The sequence below is a fragment of the Erythrolamprus reginae genome, chromosome 3 (genome assembly GCF_031021105.1).
Source record: "Erythrolamprus reginae isolate rEryReg1 chromosome 3, rEryReg1.hap1, whole genome shotgun sequence".
In the NCBI taxonomy this organism is placed as follows: Eukaryota; Metazoa; Chordata; class Lepidosauria; order Squamata; family Dipsadidae; genus Erythrolamprus; species Erythrolamprus reginae.
The window spans coordinates 154,990,934-155,010,015 of NC_091952.1; the positions used below are offsets into that span (position 1 = coordinate 154,990,934).

Here is a 19,082-nt window from a genome sequence, read left to right on the forward strand (position 1 = left end):
CTAATTAATAATAATGAAGAAGAAGAAGAAGAAGAAGATGATGATGATGTACAAAGATCTCAGGTGTATCTCTAGTTTATGAAGAGATCATAGATATAGAGAGGACATAGTTACTTTTTAACCATGTTTAGTAATTAAGGTTATTTTTCTAAGAAAAAGCTTGAAAGACAAACAGATACTGGCTGCTTTGTACAGTAAGCAAAATTGTAGTTAGTGTCAAGTAGAAAACAAGTATTCCTTTGAATCATAAAGAACCTGAGTGACCTCTTGATTGATGTCAAGAGGTTTGGAAACTTGCAATTTTTGCATCACTAGAGGCCCCACCCTTGTTTTGCCTCAATTAGAACCAAGTATTTTAGTAGATTTTAATTGTTTGTCAAATCATTTTCTGATGTCAAGAAATTGCAGTCCTGGAGATTGCTAGAAATAAGAAAAAACTCAGATGTGTTCAAGAAAGGGTCACAGAAGCCAGTCGCCAACAATAGGAACTCTGGTTGAAGACGAAGAAAATGTTTATAACCTCAAAGTTTGTTGTTCTAAGAACTTGCTCACAAAGTCAAGTTTGCAGGTGACGAGAGGAACAATTTTGAATTTATTTTGTTAACAACAAACTGCTTACAAGGATATGCTGCATGAATTTCCCCAGGGTACAGGAGGTGGAATTTGCTTATGCATTACTGGTTGGTAAATGCCGAAGAGAGCATTTGAGGTCATATAACCATCTTCTACAACCATTCACACATACAATGAAAACAAATAAATGGAATGATAATTTAGCTTTGCCAATTAAGAATGAAAGTAATGGAAATAACAGTTTTGTCTAGCATTTCTTTGCTTTATATTTAAATGCTACTATTCAGCACCTGTTGAGCTTTTCAGATGTTGGAAAAAAGCAAAGTTGTTTTGTATGTTTGATGGAGAAGAATAGCATACACTAAGAAGATTATTTATTCTATGAAAATTTTATTTGTCACGATAATTTACGTGCTTGAAAATTACATTATATCATATAATCCTCCAGTCTTATTGTCTTGGGGGCTTTAACCTACCGTCACTCGGTAAAACCTCTGGGCTAGCACAGGATTTCATGGCCACCATGACAGCCATGGACCTAACTCAAGTAGTACAAAGTCTGACTTAAGAGGGGGGGGCATGCACCTGACATGGTATTCCTCTCTGAGCAATTGAGCAATGGTCTGAGACTAAGGGGCTTAGAAGTGTTGCTTTTGTCATGGTCAGACCATTTTCTACTGTGGCTTGACTTCCTGGTTCCAATCCTTCCCCGCAGGGAGGTGGAACCGAATAGGTGGTTCCGTCACAGATGCCTGATGGACCCAGAGGGCTTTCAGAGGGCACTTGGGGTTATTCCAGATGTACTTGTCCACAGTTCGGCAGACTCTCTTGCTGTAGCCTGGAATAAGGCTGCAATGGAAGCTCTTGACCAGATTGTGCCGTTGTGACCTCTCTGTGGCACTAGACCTCGGAGAGCTCCTTGGTTTACCGAGGAGCTCTGGGAGTTGAAATGCCAGATGAGACGTCTAGAGAAGGGATGGAAGAAGAGTAAGTCCGAATCCGACCGAACACTTGTAAGAGCTCATATTAAGGCTTACAAAGTGGTGCTCAAGGTGGCAAGATGTGCATATCATGCTGCCTTGATTGCATCAGCGGAATCTCGCCCGGCCGCTCTGTTTAGGGTAACTCGCTCCCTTCTTAACCAGGGGGGAGTTGGGGAGCCCTTGCAGAGCAGTGCCAAGGATTTTAACACATTTTTCGCTGATAAAGTCGCTCGGATCTGGGCGGACCTTGACTCCGATTGGATAACAGAGTTGACTGACAATGACTCAGTCGAGGTGACTGGGGACCGTACTTGTCCATCTGTCTGGGAAGAGTTTGATCTGGTGACACCTGATGAAGTGGACAAGGCCATTGGAGCTGTGAATTCCACCACCTGCTTACTGGATCCGTGTCCCTCCTGGCTGATTTCAGCCAGCGACCGGTTAGGTCCCACAGAGTTGGCCTTCTCTGGGTCCCGTCGATGAAACAATGTTGTCTGGCAGGACCCAGGGGAATAGCCTTTTCTATGGTGGCCCCGAACCTCTGGAATCAACTCCCCCCGGAGATTAGGATTGCCCCCACCCTCCTTGCCTTTCGCAAACTCCTTAAAACCCACCTCATCTGTCAGGCATGGGGAAATTGATTCCCCTGGGCCGTTTCCGCTTTACGTATGGTTTGTATGAGATGTATGATTGTTTTTTATATTAAGGGTTTTTAATTGTTTTAAGCATTGGATTTGTACTGTTTTGTGGTTGTGAGCCACTCCGAGTCTCCAGAGAGGGACGGCATACAAATCTAATAAATCAAATCAAATCAATTAGTAAGCAGTAGAAATGATCTGCCAGGATTTCATGTTTTGGATAGATGCTTGTAATTTTATTAGCTACAAAAAACAATAAAATCACTAGCTGTGATCAAAGTTTCTTGAATTACTTTGCCAGATAGAAAAAATCTCAATGTGCTTTAAAATAGCAGTGTCTGAAGTTGTTTTATTCAGCAAAATCCATTACACTTATTTCTATGGCACCAAGAATAGGAATTTTTAGGAATTCCCAAATTTTCACAGAAGTATATAGTTGTTCCATGAGGTGTGCTCTTATTGGAATGTAAAGTGCATATTTATTGCACTTTTTATCATTTAATAACAATATTTGCAGTAAAGAAAAATACTTTGCTTTTTATCTCATTAAATCTAGAGTAAGGATGCATTAAAATATGTTCTCAAATTTTATCAGAATATATTTGTAAAATATTTAAAGATGAAATATATTTGTTCACTGTGATCTCCTTGATTTATACATACATTCAATAATATGCAAACTTGTTCCTCAAATACAGACAGTGGTGGGCTCCTAAAGGTGCGGTCCAGAGTGCCAATTTTTGGCAATTTTTTTCCATTGTCTCCATGTTGGAAGAAACCCTCCCGCCTGCCCTCGTCTTAATGCCGAACTTTATTCTTCATCTGAAGTACAGCTGAGAAACTCCTCAGTTGTGTTTTCCTTTGTAATATGGTCCTGAACATGTGGATTTCACAAAAGTGAAATCGTGTGGTGGGACATGTGCGCGTGCACATATGCGCAGCGGTAGCAAAATTCAACTGGAACCCGCCTGAATATAGAAATAAAATCAAGGGCATCAATTATTTTAATATAATTAAATTAAAGAAAGTTTAGACTTATTAGTCGTAAGAATATACTACATGCTTCCATTTATTGCTGAACAAATTGTAGGAGAAAGAATGGAGATCTCTCTTAATCTATATTTCTAGGTGTACTGAATACAACTACTATCATTTCCATCTTCCATCTTTATAAAGTGAATTTGAGAAAATGTTCTTTTTATTGATTGATTAAATTTGGACCGCACCTTTAGGAGCCCACCACTGTCTGTATTTGAGGAACAAGTTTGCATATTATTGAATGTATGAGTATAAATCAAGGAGATCACAGTGAATAAATATATGAATACATATGAAGCAGTGCAATAAAAGTATCTCAAAATCTGACTATTACACAGCCAAATCCATTTTGCAAGCTTTACAATTCCATACGTATAAAGCATGGAAATAAGCCTTGAATACTCAGGAATCAATTGTTTTGTACAATTTCTGTAATAGTTGGAGCTATTTAGCAAGGAAGGCAGAAGCCAGGATTTATTTCATTTGGGGAAGAGTTTGGGAGTTGTTATTCGGTTTTTGAAACTAAACATATTTCATGGCTGACAATACAGTGCTCATGTTCTTCCCTATTTCAAAATGGTGGAAACCCACCTTCTAATAATTGTGAGAGTGCAAAAATAAACCAATCAACCAGCCAACCAAGGATAGAGCAACTGAACAAACCTTGCTATCAATTTCACTGCTTCCTAGAGCAGACTGAATCACATAAAGCAATGCATCAGTAAGTCCATCACATTCTCTCATTCTTCTCCGAGCTTCTTCTCCAGCAGAGCTGACATTCCTGGAAGCAAATAACAATATTGATTCTTTGGTCAATTTTATTAAAATTTTATTAAAATTTTATTAAAATTTTATTTTATTTATTTCGTGGGAAAGCGGGCCGCAAAGGGAGCAAGAGGATTTGTCCACCTGCCTGGACGCCATCATTTGGGTTCTTTTACTCTCTGCACATGTACAGAATACTTTGTGCATGCACAGAGGGTAAAAAAACCCCAAATGGCGGCATCCGGGTGGGTGGGTGGAGCCTTGCGCTCCCTTCGCGACCGGCTCTCTGACAACTGACAGGCATGAGCGAACAGGGAGCATTTCAACCCTGATCCTCACCTTTGTAGCAGAAATAAGATACAGTAGTCATACTCTTGCCTATATTATACTTTTCAGTCATCTCAGGATATTGCTCCATAGCTAACAGGGGGGCATTAGAGGATGCACCTCTTAGTTAGTATGCAACAGACATTTAAAATGGCATTCAAAATGGCATTCACTGTACAGTATGTATACACGCAGAGTTGAAGGGATCCTCTTGAGTTCTCCCCACCCCAGTTCATTACTTCCCTTGAAAACACTATCAGTGCTATAAACTTGAACTAAGGTTAATTGATTAATTGTGGATTAAAATATACATAGTGTCTTTATTTATTTATTTATTTTATTTATTCGATTTTTATGCCGCCCTTCTCCTTAGACTCAGGGCGGCTTACAACATGTTAGCAATAGCACTTTTTAACAGAACCAGCATATTGCCCCCACAATCCGGGTCCTCATTTTACCCACCTCGGAAGGATGGAAGGCTGAGTCAACCTTGAGCCAGTGATGAGATTTGAACCGCTGACCTTCAGATTTACAGTCAGCTTCAGTGGCCTGCAGTACAGCACTCTACCTGCTGTGCCATCCCGGTCTTCCTACCAGCCATGTATTTAATTGGGCAGGTTGTGATGTTGTGTGTTATGTAATATGTAATTTTCATGTCATTATCTGGTTATGCTGATTCAATACTATTTTATCCAGATGTTGGTTACCAGGTATGCGATATAAAGCAAGGATCCCAGGGAAAACGGGCTGCACAATCGGCAGGTGAGCGTACATTGGCAGGTCCACCTGCCTAAGTGGCGGGTAAGCACACATGCACACAAAGCACCATTTGTGCAAGTGACATGTATGTGCACCCGTCACTTGTACAGAACCATCCCCTTTCTACCCTTGCCATTGCCACCAGCCCGCAAAGCCAGAATGGTTGAAATCACTGATATAGAAGGAATGCCATTGTGATCAGTGCTGTTTTCCTCTTTATTATACAACTATTATGCAACTATTAACCAAAAGTCAGAGAAGCAAAATAAGGCATTATTTCTGTATAATGGAAGCCAAGTAACAACATCTTAATCTGTAGAAAATATTAACATACAATACTATAGGCCACCTAACCAGAAACTGGACAAGCAGAATTCCATAATTTACTAACAGACCTTACTTCTCGATGAATAACCAAAACTCGAATCCTGAATGACATATTCTCCACCATAGCAGCACTTATATGTTGCCACAAACCTTGCGTTTAGACAAAAAAACCCTCCCTATAGTCATCCCCATCTTTTGAAATATATAGACACACATACATATTTAAATTTGGTTCTCCAATCAAATAATATTCTTTTCAGTGAAGGCTACTCTGATTTATTTTTACTCCTACTTATTTTTATATCTAGGGTAGTCTTTTTTCAACATCAGTGTTCTTTCATTAAAATATATATTAAGTCAATCCAATCATTAATGATAACAGAGCTATGGAGTTGGACTGGCTCACACCAACCATTGATTTTTTTTTTAAAAAAGAGATAATGTCCTATTTTGCGATGATTACCTTTATTTTATAATTATTCTACAGTTCATATTTCATTATAATTTGATATTCTAATTAAATTACTTCTGGTAATATTGATTGAAGCAATTATTTGTATAAACCTACTGCTATTTTAACTAGGAAATGGGAATCATGCTATAACCACTACTTTAAAATACAATAGTTTTAAAGGGAAAAAGTTCTCAAATGGGAAAGTGGGTAGAGTCTTGACTTCTGAAAACACCCAGGAAAACTTTTAAAGATACTAATAAGGAACTTTGGGAGAATCTGCTTCCTTTTTATTTTTTCGAACCCAATAAAACACCAAAAGAAATAAGATAAGGTGGCTCAAGATTTTGCCCATCTGTCTGTCAAAAACCTGAACAGAATGAAACCAAATTTTGTATCGTGGAAAAAAATGAAAACCAGAGATTGGATCAAAAAATGAGGTGAATCCAACTTAGGTCTGCAGAGTTTAAAATTTTCTTACTGCATACTTTTGAAAAAGGCAGTTGGACAGTGAAACAGTGTCCTTTAATCTAAGCCCAACCTAGTCATCAGAAGTTGAGCAAAACTATTTTTAAGGGGTTGCAAAAAGTTCTAGAAATCTTGATAAGCACACTTTCCTATTCCTTTTGTTTTACGTATACTAGAAAGCTTCTGTATTGGGAATTCCAATTTTCAGAAATTGCACATCATTAAAACCACTTTCTCCAGAAATAGAACAAAACAAAAAAAATATGTTAATGGAGATGCTTAAGCTCAAAGATAAATGGTTCATTATGGATCTCCAAGCTTTTTGAAGATCATTTTAAAGAAGCCACCAAATAATTCATACCTCCCTCACAATTTCACTTCTACAAAGCAAAATAGGAAAAGTTCTAGATAATTTAATATTGCTACATACATTTGCATTATTTCCAGCAACAATTCCTGAATTGCAGTGTAAACTTCAAGAGCCAAAATCATGCAGCAAGCATGAATACACATACATAGCGTGGAGATATGATATAATTTAGCAAAAGGTTTGCTTATCCAAAGCTACTATTAGCTAAACAAAAGGCAGCTGGCTTTTGATAAACTATAGAGAAGCTGCAACTCAAATCAATTTAAATTTTATGCCACCAAGTCATACTGAGCAACGTCTGTGGAATATCTGTAAGAATATTATAGGTAGAGTCTTTTAAGAACAACAGCCTAAAGCCATAATGTAAAGTGCTCCATTAAATGGTTCACCGGTGTTTTCGCTAGCAAGGTTTTTTGAAAAATGGCATCCTTGCACATCACAAAAATTGCTAACCAGTTCTCTACAGACATTACACAAATGTTTCAGGATTTCAGAAATTGTTTGTCATGCAAAGTACGATCGTTATTCTGTGAACAATAAATAAACCAACCAAGTTGTACATTACTATTCCCCGGCTTTTTGAATTGCATCCTAAATCTCCAAAGCAATATATTTTGTTTTTCACTTTGTTGTATGCCACCCAGAGTCATTTGATTGTAAGACGGGCACGCTTTATAAATGTGATGAATAAATAAATATATTTAGAAAGTATGTGCTTCTAAGTTTGTAAAATTTATTAGTGTGTTAATATTTTTATAGCAGTAACCAAAAATGTGACCCTACATTCACTAGTGTTTGCTACACTCAAATGATAAAAACAAACATGGCCACTGGTTTATCTCAAAAAAGAGAAAGGGAATACTCAAATGACACATCCTAGATCTGAATGAAATATTCTCATTGAATACTTTGTTCTGTACAAAGTTGAATGTGCACAACAGCATGTGGAATTGATTGTCAATCAGTGTTGCTTCCTAGGTGGACAGTTTGATTTCACAGAAGTTCAATTTACTTGATTGTATTGTTTAAGTGTTCCCTTTATTGTTTTTGAGCAGTGTAGTAATTCCACCAACATGCTATAGATAGTCCTGCAGTTTAGACCAGTTAGAGATTTTGATCAATTGGATACTTGCTATCTCTTTAAAACCCCAGGCAGACAGCAGAAAATAAGGTCTATGAAATCCCTGATGGCTGATCAGCAGAGTTTATATATTTTACAAGTTATATATGCTCAATGCAGAAGATTGTTGAGAATACAAATGATCCTTGCTTAGTAATACTGATTCAGTGGCTGTTTGAATTTACAATGATACTGAGACATGTTGTACTTATTACTACTTCTTGTACTTACAACAATCACAGTGTCCCCATAGTCATGTGACTGTGATCCAGGCATACTCTGCTTTCTTCAATGTCAATGGGGAAGTCAGAAGTACATAGCATATGGCAGCCATAAGTGCCAGAATTTCCATCACTAAGCAGTGTGGTCATGTGATATTGCACTTTACAACTGCGCTGTTTAGCAATGGAAATTAATTATGGCAATTACTATCATTAATAAGGACTACACACACACACAGAGAGACAAATATAAATATAAATATATATTAACCATCCCCATCTTTAAAAATAATGGGAGCATTTTGTTATAAAAATCATACTATAAAATATATTGCTGTGTTTCTTATGATGCCTAAAGAATTTTAAATTCTATAGCTTTAAGAAAGTAGAAGGGAAGAAAATGTCAAGTAGTTTAGCTATCAGAGCTCACCTTAGGCACCCAGTGGCATTGCGCAGCACCTGTGATGAATGAAGTTGAATTTTGTGGTCATCCTGAAGGGGAGAATTTTCCCATCCAGAATGAGGAATGATCACTGCATTGGTCAACACTGCTAGAGCATCCTGGATAATTGGCATTTTCAGTGCATCACAAGAAGATAAATTCCAGAGAACTCCTAAAAGGAAGGAAGCAAGGAATTGACATTTCTTCTAAAATCAGAATGAAGTGATATTGCACAAAACAACATTCATATATTCACTGTTTTCTACAGAAACTAGGGCATCACTTAAGGGCAAGTAAATATATTCTGTACATATCACAATCATAATCAAGGTTCAATTGTTTAACTCATTCCATTATTTTATTTAATGCAGTAATATCCTGTATGCCCATCTGATCTTCTAACTAGGCTGAACCAGACTGAGACTTCACAAGGTCTTGTAGGTCTCCACAAGAATGTTACAACATGTCCTCAAACTTCACTCTGGGATCACTGCTCAATGCAAGTGTCACAACTGTCTTTCTGACTTCCCAGTCTCAGATGACAAACCTGAGGATGCATAATGCTCGCAGCCTTCTTGAGTTTTCTAAATCTCATCTTGTTCGTAAGACTACACAAATGAACGGTATTTACAACAGTAGACTCTTAGAATAGTGCCACTTGCCTACCCTGACATCAGTTTTGAAAAACACATTTATTCCGTATTTGCAATCCTCATTTGTAGCAAAAACTATTATTTTTATTTATTTTAAGCTCAGTGACTATGAGAAATCATTTACAATTTTAAAAAATTACAATTTCTCAATATCGCATGAAAACAGAATGGTAAAAAGTTATACTTTATATTGCCCAGAGTCCCTCCTTGATGGAGATGTGTGCTTTAGAAATAAGAAGTATAAATAAATAAGGACATATTAATTAAGCAAATATGTATTGAATATATACCATTCTTAAAACGTGAATACATAAAAAAAATCAGGAAAGAATTTAATGTACATCCTTTAAATGAAACATTTTTTCCTCTGATTTAAATAAAACTGTTTAACTGTTGGGAAATACAGTAATACCTCGTCTTACGAACTTAATTGGTGCTGGGAGGAGGTTTGTAAGGTGAAAAGTTCGTAAGACGAAACAATATTTCCCATAGGAATCAATGGAAAAGCGATTAGTGCGTGCAAGGCCAAAATTCACCACTTTTGCCTCATTACCGCCGGCATTCAGATTTTGTTCGGGGCTGGGTGGAGTGGGGGAGACGGGGGGAGACAGCACAGGCTGCCCGGAGGGAGCCTCGTGGGTGGATTAACCGAAAAGTCAACAGTTACTTGCAATGACTGGAAGGGAAGGGAGAGAAACGCACGGGCGGTTTGTACGTGCATCTTCTCTGATTTTTTGTGTCTGGGAGGCCCCACTGGGGTTCTAGGATCGTCTTGCGGGAGTCCGGTAGCGGTTGGGGAAGCCCTTGCCAGATTTGCGCTGCACCGCCACCCCTATCCGTAACTTCAGGCAGAAACCTTTCTCTCTCTCTCCTTCCTCCCTCCCTCCTTCCCCCTCTCCCTCCTGGTCTCCCTCCTCCTCCTCCTCCTGTATTCCGCCTCCCTCCCAGCCTCCGGGCCACATTCGCCTTTCTCCACCACCACCGGCACCCAGCTCCTTCTCCTCTTCTTGCTTCTTTAGAAGATGACAGCTGGCCGGCGGCGCGGAGGCTGGGGATGGTGTACATGTGTGGAAAGGGTCAGTGGGAGAACTGGGGGGAGCTGTGGCCACTGTCATGTGGAAGGGACCCAGCTGGGAAGCTCCCGAAGGTGTGGGCTGGGGTCTTTCCGGGAGAGCAAGCAGCAGGTGTGGGCTGGGGTCTTTCCCCTGGGGGCAAAGGCGGTGGTCGCATGGTGGCTTTGCTGCAGGCAGGTGTCTAGGCACCGCAGCTCCCCCCAGTTCTCCCGCGGACCTCTTCCACACATCCCGACTCCTGCAGCCTCCGCGCTTTTGTTTCGGCTTCGGGCTGGACAGGAGGAGCTAAGCAGCTGGAGATGTTGCCAGTCCACTGGCGTTTTACATTGATTCCTCCGGCTGCTTAGCTCCTCCCATCCATCCAGAAGCCGAATGTTCTCCCCTTTGTTCACCAGCCTCCACGCTTTTCTTTTGGCTTTGGGCTGGACAGGAGGAGCTAAGCAGCCGGAGACGTTGCCAGCCCAGTGGCGTTTTACATTGATTCCTCCGGCCGCTTAGCTCCTCCCATCCATCCAGAAGCCGAAAGAAAAGCACAGAAGCTGGGGGAGTTGGGGTGTATGGAAGAGGTCCGCGGGAGAACTGGGGGGAGCTGCGGTGCCTAGACACCCGCCTGCAGCAAAACCACCCCACGACCACCACCTTTGCCCCTGAGGGAAAAACCCCAGCCCATGCCTGCTGCTTGCTTTCCTGGGACGACGCAAAGACCACCTTCAGGAGCGTCCGACTCAGGGCTGGCGGCGCCCTATGCAACGGGGAACATCAGCGCGGGAGGCAGGAGAAGACCGGGCAACCGGAGCAGCAGCGCTGCCGCCGTCGCCGCCATGCCTGGCTTGGCTTCCCTGGCTGCTGCAGGCACCGTGTGCTGCGATCTTTCCGGGCCGGCGAGGCTCAGCGGCTCTAGCCCTGGCCCCTTTCGGCCAAGCCTCAGGGGCCAGGTGGCCGCCTTCCGTCGCTGAGCCTCGCTGGCCCAGAAGATCGCGGCGCGCAGTGCCTGCGGTGGCCAGGGAAGCCAAGCCGGGTGTGGCGGCGGCGGTGGCACTGCTGCTCACTTTGCCCGGTCCTCTCCTGCCTCCCGCACCGATGTTCCCCGCTGCATCGGGTGCCGCCAGCCCCGAGTTGGATGCACCCTCGCTGCCGCCGTGCCCAGCCGCTGCCCGCCCCATCCTCGCTGGAGGTCTAGCCGGAGCCTGAGCCAGGCCTGCTCGGCCGCACCTCCTCGCCCACCGCCCACCCACCCAGAATGCAGACCTGCTGCCTCACCCCACACCCGTCGCCAGCCCTATCCTGCGGCTCCTGCTTCCCCCCCCAGCCAAAAATGCAAAGGCGGTCTGCCACCACCCGTGGAGCAATGGGAAGCTGAAGCCGCCGGAGGTTTCAGCCTCCCTTTGCTCTACGCTGCTTTGCCCTGCCTGTCATCCTGGCTCAAGCGGGCGGTGGCAGACCGTCTTTGTGTTTTTCGCTGGGGGGGGAGCAGGAGGACCTTCCTGACTCCCTCCCCCCAGCGCTGGACCTCCTGCCCTCCCTCCTAGCCAAAAAGGCAAAACCGGCGGCTGTAGCAGCTGCTGCAAGAGGCTTCCCCGCCCCTCGCCCGTGGGTGCTCTTGCCTGGTGGGAAGTGAAGAGTGCTTTGCCTCCCACCGGGCAAGAGCGCTCTTCTGCCGGCCACGGGCGAGGGGCGGGGAAGCTTCTTGCAGCAGCAGCTACAGCCGCCGGCTTTGCCTTTTTGGCTGGGAGGGAAGGTGAAGCACTGGACCTCCTGCCCTCCCTCCCAGCCAAAAACCCAAAGTGGCCTCCCGAACCCGAACTTTCGCTGAGAAGCCCCGCCGCCTGGCTGTCACCTTTTAAAACAGCCGGGGGGCTTCTCGGCAGCCTCCCAAACGCCGAACCTGGAAGTTCGGGTTTGGCGTTCGGGTTCAGGACGACGCTGAGAAGCCCCCCGGCTGTTTCAAAAAGCAACAGCCGGGCGGCGGGGCTTCTTGGATGCAGCGGTGGCGGGTTTGTAAGACGGAAAACGTTCGTAAGAAGAGGCAAAAAATTTGTGAACCCCGGGTTCGTATCTCGGGTTGTTCGTATGGCGGGCCGTTCGTATCATGAGGTACCACTGTATTACAGATTCATGTTTCATTTAAATAAGAATATGCAGTGCACTGATTGAGATTATTAGTTATATAACTCCACACTGTGGACAGGGACTACAGACAACTAGCCATTGTTTCAGTAGGAGAACATTCCCATTGAAATATAAAGATGGCAGAGACTGAATTTGAAACCTTGCTAAAGATTTGCTTTTTCATACCTTGCAGTGATATGTACAAAATATGTTATTTTGGGAACTACAGGGCATCTTCTATATTAGGATCTTCATTTTTATACCTTGTATACTAATGGGAAGATTTAATCAATCCTCTATGTTATTTTTGAATGCAACTCAATATTGTCCCTAAACTAGTCAAATGATTTCCACATCCATAGTAAAAAACATTTTTTCTAATGTTTGGATTGCTGGACCGGTTGGGGTAAAAATCTCACCCATCACTTCCCTTTTGTTATGTTGGCACCAAACAATGGGAATCTGACACAAAATTACCTAATCATATTGATTATAAATGATCTAATCATATTTATATGTAATATAAATTACCTAATATCTCTCTATATAATATTATATGGATAATTCATATATTAATATCAAACACTCATATGAGCTCATTTGTTGGAATGAATATATCCCACAAAGATGTGATGGAACTTGTGGTCCCTTGGATATTGTTGGTGTGTGTGTGTGGAAAGGTCCAGCACACTCGGTCAGCATAATAGATAGGAGTTTCCCATCTCATCCACACTTACAAAAAAAATTACAGTCTGTGTCTAGGCACATGCTACATGAATAACTGATATAAAATATTATAATAAATGTCACAATAAAAAAATGATTACACACTTATAACTGAAGCTAATGTACTTTTGCAGAAATTTAGTACATTGATTAATTAAACATATACATGAGACATATTCTACCCATTCACATTCTTTTCAAGCAAGTCTGAATACTATCTTTTATTCTACATGTCAAAATACTTTACACAAAACTACTTAGTAAAAGAAATTGAAAGTATTACATTTTCTAGCTATACAAATTTTCTCTGAAGGTGTCATACTTTTTATATTTATTTTCTCTTGTGAACATTCTGGCATCCAGAAGTCTCAACTGTATAGTTTCATAAGAAATGGCATACCTTTTTCAAGCATTTGTAAATGAAATGGGAGAAAAACCAGTAGGGAAGAACTAACTGCTTGGCTGGTGCTAGGATTTGTTTTCTAGCCAGCTCTTTCTGCCAATTTTTCCACACTGTCTGAACAAATTGCTTGGAGAAAATTGGCCAGGGGGTTGGTTCAGTGCTGGAAGTGAGAGAAGCACTGCAGATCACTGGTTAAGTACAAACAATGCTCTCATCAGTTTTAATCAGTCAAGAGCCCACCACTCATTTTGGACTGTGATTCACACCCCTGCCAGTCTGTATGAGACAATAAAAGGGAACTATTCTTGAACGTATTCACAGATGCCTATTTACTAGCAGCTTGTGAATTAGTCTGATAAAGAAGGTAATATTTTCTTAGGAATGGCTAGAAAACTGGCCAAGATGAGGGAGAACTAGTTTCACATTTTTCCCCAGGCTGTCTTTTACAGCCGAGAATGTTTCATCGAGAAAACACTGAAAAATAATGCTGTGCTGATATGTTTGTTTATAGTAAAGAGAAGAGGCTCTTTCCTCATCTCTCTCTCTTACGTGCGTATGCAGGTGGCATTAACTGCCATGTTCTCTCTTTAATTCATTAATAAATCATAGATAAAAGGCATACTGAGAAGCAGAATTCGCCTTTGTATTATTTGTTCCTTAGTGCCTACTTCTCCCTTGCAGCAAAGTAGTGCAATTGAATGCTTTCTATACCATTAAAATTCCATATGTATAGGAGAGAGAGAGAGAGAGAGAGAGAGAGAGAGAGAGAGAGAGAGAGAGAAATGTTAAAGAGCAGTGGAGAATTTTCTTGAGTTTTTTGCTTTCATTGTCTTCCTTTGGAAGACACACTGGCCAAGACTATTTATAACAACAACAACAACAACAACAACGAGTTGGAAGGGACTTTGAAGGTCTTCTAATCCAATCCCCTGCTTAGGCAGGAAACCCTACACTGCTTCAGAGAAATGGTTATCCAACACCTTCTTAAAAAATTCTAGTATTGGAGCATTCACAACTTCTGGAGGCAAGCTGTTCCACTGATTATTTGTTCTAACTGTCAGAAAATTTCTCCTTAGTTCTAAATTACTTCTCTCCTTGTTTTAGTTTTCACCCATTGCTTCATGTTCTGCCCTCGGATGCTTTGGAGAATAGTTTGACTCCCTCTTCTATGTAGCAACCCCTGAGATATTGGAACACTGCTATCAGCGGTCCTTCTTTTCATTAAATTAGACATGCTCAGTTCCTGAACCGTTCTTCATATGTTTTAGCTTCCAGTCCCTTAATCATTTTTGTTCTTTGCACTTTTTCTAGAGTCTCAACATCCTTTCTGCATCGTGGTGAACAAAACTGAATCTAGTATTTCAAGTGTGGCCTTACCAAGACATTATAAAGTAGTATTAACACTTTGCGGGGTCTTGATTCTACCCCTCTGTTAATACAGCCTAGAACTGTGATGGCTTTTTTGGGCAGCTGCTGCACACTGCTTGCTCATATTTAAATGGTTGTCCACTAGGACTCCAAGATCCCTCTCACAGATAATACTGTTGAGCAAGGTACTACACATACTGTACCTGTACATTTTTTTTCTTGCCTAAATGTAGAACCTTACATTTTTCACCACTGAATTTCATTTTGTTTGATAGCGCCCAATGTTCAAGTCTGTCGGGATCCTTCTGTATCTTCAGCCTATCTATTTGCTCAATTGCTATTGCTGAAAGCTAAGTTCTACTTTGCTACAGCTTTCAAATATTAGAGAACAAGAGACCGAAAAAGAGTGTAAAGGCTCAGCTGATTGAAAACAGTTTCCACCATATCCATGGACTACCCACTAATCTGTATTTTTTTCTCTTTCACAGCTGCTAGGATTCTCTGGTCTGAGAACTAAAAGTTATGTAACTTTTCTGCAGAGGCTAAGATGAAGATTCTCAAGCTAGTTCACATTATGCCGGTATTTCCTTTTAGCCCCCAAGAAAATTGACCCATCTTCTTTGCCCTGGCATGAGGCTTATCTACTATTTCATCCTAGTTCAACGTACTGGAAATGGTGTTTCCCGTTATCCTGCCTGAAAGCATTGTATGCGGTACATTTAAGTACACCAAAATGATTTATGTAGTTTGAAATTATATGCTCCATGCTGGCTCCAACTGGTCCTTTTGGTGGGACCCCCTTTCTATTGGATTTCTTATCTCTTGGCCAATTCCTCAGCCCACTTGTGGCTACACGAAGATAGAATTGCAGTTTCTGCAATCACATTTTTTTTGTTTTTTAAATAAGTTGGTGAACTATAACAAGCCTTGGAACTAACTGATCAATGACTTATTTAAAATAATTGCAAGAATTTGATTCTTGTAATTGGTAACTTGTGTATCAGGGAATTTCCTTCCTAGATAGACAGGGAAAAGGTAGATCTTCACATTCTGTCTTCACAGGACAGCTTATAGCCACCGCCTGCCTCGCCTTCCTTATTCCTCACAGTTAATCCTCTTTCTTAATCTCTAACACTTACACCAGAATTATTCAGTGGTCACATCTCACTAAGGAAATTTTGACAGCTACTAGATAATAGATACAAAAAAGGTTTCGCTGCTGTTAACCAAAGGTGTAGGAAGGGTGGGGGCAGCTGCAATACCAGCAGCTTCGGGGGCCTCCTTTCCTCAGTGGTTCGTCTTCTTTCCTTTAAGCAGCTACACCAACTTTCTCCTTCCTGGCGACGGCGGCGGCAGCTTTCCTTCAAGCAGCAGCAGCACCGGGAACGTCAGCGGCTTCCTTTCTCATGTGACGTTCCCAGCGCTGCTGCTGCTTGAAGGAAAGCTGCTGCCGCCGTCGGGAAGGAGAAAGTTGGTGTACCTACTTAAAGGGAAGAAGACGAACCACTGAGGAAAGGAGCCCGCCCGAAACTGCCGGTATTCCAGCCGCCCCCACCCTTCCTACAGCTTGGACCACTTAGACTAGAGACTGGGAGGCTATTTAGTGGGCGGCCAGGATGGGCGTGTCGGATTCCGACTCCCATTCCGTCTCACCCTGTCCCCTCAGATCTTGTAGCATTTCGGATAATAAACAAAATTTTCTGTGGCTGTTCGGTATCCGAATTTCTGTTCAGATACCGAAGCAAATTTTTGCCGCAAATTTTGTTTGGTATCCGAAATGTACGAGAACCAAAGCGTTCGAGTACCGAGGTACCACTGTATTTTCATAAAATAATTTTACAACTCATGACATGAAACACCATGGCACCACCCACCCAAGTTTCAGGAAAAGCATTCTGCACATAACTAGAAACACCATGAAGTCGTCCACCTGGCTCTGGGCAGAAAGTACTCAGCATTTGACCAGAAATTCTATGATTTCATGATTTTTCTAGTTACATGCAGAGTGCTATTTCCTAAAGCCAAGTCCTGCCATCTCAACTGTCGTTCAAATTAACAAGCTCTATGTCAGATGTTTGGATCCGGGACAATTTGTTGGTTAAGTGAGCTAAGCGAGCATTAAATAGATGGACTATAATTAAGATGATTAATAGTTTGTACTTTATTTCAAGTCAGGTTGTAAACTACTTCAGGGAGATCAAGGACAGGTAGTAGAACCAAGGACTGAAGTGGAAGGTTGAAACAAAGCTAACATTTATTGTTTTATTATTATCTGCCAGTAATTCTGTCACTCATGATGCATCATATCATCGCAACAAGGAGTATCTAATGAATTCTGCCTTTGACAGGTAAGAGTTGAATGATGAATTTAAAAAAATATTTGGAATCTGTAATCAGAGCTGAATCATACAGCCTGTAGTCAGGATAATATATGCAACTTATTATTATTATTATTTTACAAGAGAAGGCAGAAGAAGGTCTTAGAAGATCTTAATAGATCTTTAAACACATTTAAGTCATTAAAATAACATACTCAGGATTTACATAATACCAGAATACCATTAATAGTATTTTAAAGAATTATCAACCACATTGTACACTGTAGGAAATGTCATTCTCCTTCCTCCCTTAGTCAAAAAAATTGAAGCAGTAGCATCAGAGCTTAACTACAATAGCAATTGTTATGAAAATTGCTGTATGCACATTACACAAGATTGAATATGGATATGTATGTATCTTGCTGGATGTACATATTCTACACCAGTGGTTCTCAACCTGGGGGTCGGGACCCCTTTGGGGGTCGAACAACCGTTTCACAGGGGTCGCCTAAGACCATTGGAAAATACAAATTTCCCATGGTGTTAGGAACTAAAGCTTCTATTCTAGTGCCTTATAACATATTTTTACAATTTGACCAATCAGGTGTTTACAGTGGGGGTGTCCCTCTAACCTGCCTGCCAATCAACTTAAAGCTCTGTTGGGAGAATTGGCACTAGATTTATGGTTGGGGATCACCACAACATGAGGAACTGTATTAAGGGGTTGTGGCATTAGAAAGGTTGAGAACCACCGTTCTACATGTTGGCAAAACCAAGATTTGTTTTAATATGTTCAAATATATAAATACAATATTGAATCCGTGTTTTGTTTTCATCAAGCAATGTCTCAGATAATGAGTTAATTCTTTAAAAGTTATCATGTAATAAAGGAAAGACATTCAAACCTGTGACCAGTTCTCTGATTTCCAAATCTGTCGTCTTTCGGAGTAATCGTACTAGTGCTGGAATACCCCCACAGTTTTTCAAAGCAATTTTGTTGTCATCATTAGCTTTCCCATATACCAAGTTTCTCAGAGCCCCACAGGCACTACGGTGGACTTCTGTCATTCGATGGTCCAATAGATCCACCAGTAATTGTATCCCTCCTTGTCTTCTTATCTGCATCAGCAAAACAAAACCAAAGAAATCAGAAACTATTCTTTGGTGGTGGTTATTCCTCAGTTTTTAGACAGCAATTAGAGGAGAAAATGCAATAGCCAGTAAGGAAAGATGCTGGACTGATTTCCTATATCTTTGAAAGCAAAATCTTTCTCCAAAACTCAAGCACTGATCAAAATAGCTGGACAGATTATGAAAAAAGGTATTTGGAAAAAAAGTATCCCTCCTGCATGCCATAGAAAGAATACTAATGGTTTAAGAGTCCAGTGTGTAGAGAAATCTGTCAGTCAGAATTGTTTTAAAATCAAGGACGAATGAATGGCATTCCAGTTTCAAAGTGCTTACTGCAGTTATATACCAATAAATTAGCTTTAGCGAGGTAATTTATTGCTATGAAAAAATAAAAAGTACATAACATTTGCTTTATTTAAAAATGACTGGTATAGTTCAAACACAACATTAAATTACACTGTATTTTTTGTTTTGTTTTTGGCCTAGCATTTTTGCAAACCTAAATTATTCAACACAACATTCCTAAAATATTGTAACTTAATATTAATATAAATGCACCCAATATAAACATTAAAATGTTTTTTAAAGCCAGCTACAGTGCATATTCAGCATGTGTAGAAATTACTGGGAGAGCTGTAACAGTAAATGAGACATTCGTTAAAATCAAAATTAATTATACTGAAGTCCTACATTTATTCATTTGTTTGCATCCCACCTTTATTATTTTTACAAATATCTCAAAGTGGCAAACAGGCGGATATACCTCTTCTGCGCCCTGTTTTAGTAAAAAGTTGTCTTGTGTCATAAGTTATGTAAAAT

General features: G+C 40.9%; 1 protein-coding gene across 9 annotated transcripts in view; it reads right to left on the minus strand.

The window, feature by feature from the left end:
- The window catches only part of CTNND2 (catenin delta 2), a 269,783-nt gene that overhangs the window by 105,385 nt on the left and 145,316 nt on the right, over positions 1–19,082 (minus strand). For all 9 annotated transcript variants that reach the window (XR_011558671.1, XR_011558672.1, XM_070747087.1 and 6 more), the window contains 3 exons: positions 18,038–18,251; positions 8,471–8,654; positions 3,896–4,013 (listed from right to left, as the gene is read on the minus strand). Coding sequence is in view for 7 of the 9 variants with exons in the window: in XM_070747087.1 (XP_070603188.1) it covers positions 3,896–4,013; positions 8,471–8,654; positions 18,038–18,251 (516 nt within the window). In the remaining 2 variants the exon portion in view is untranslated. The remainder of the gene's footprint in view (positions 1–3,895; positions 4,014–8,470; positions 8,655–18,037; positions 18,252–19,082) is intronic.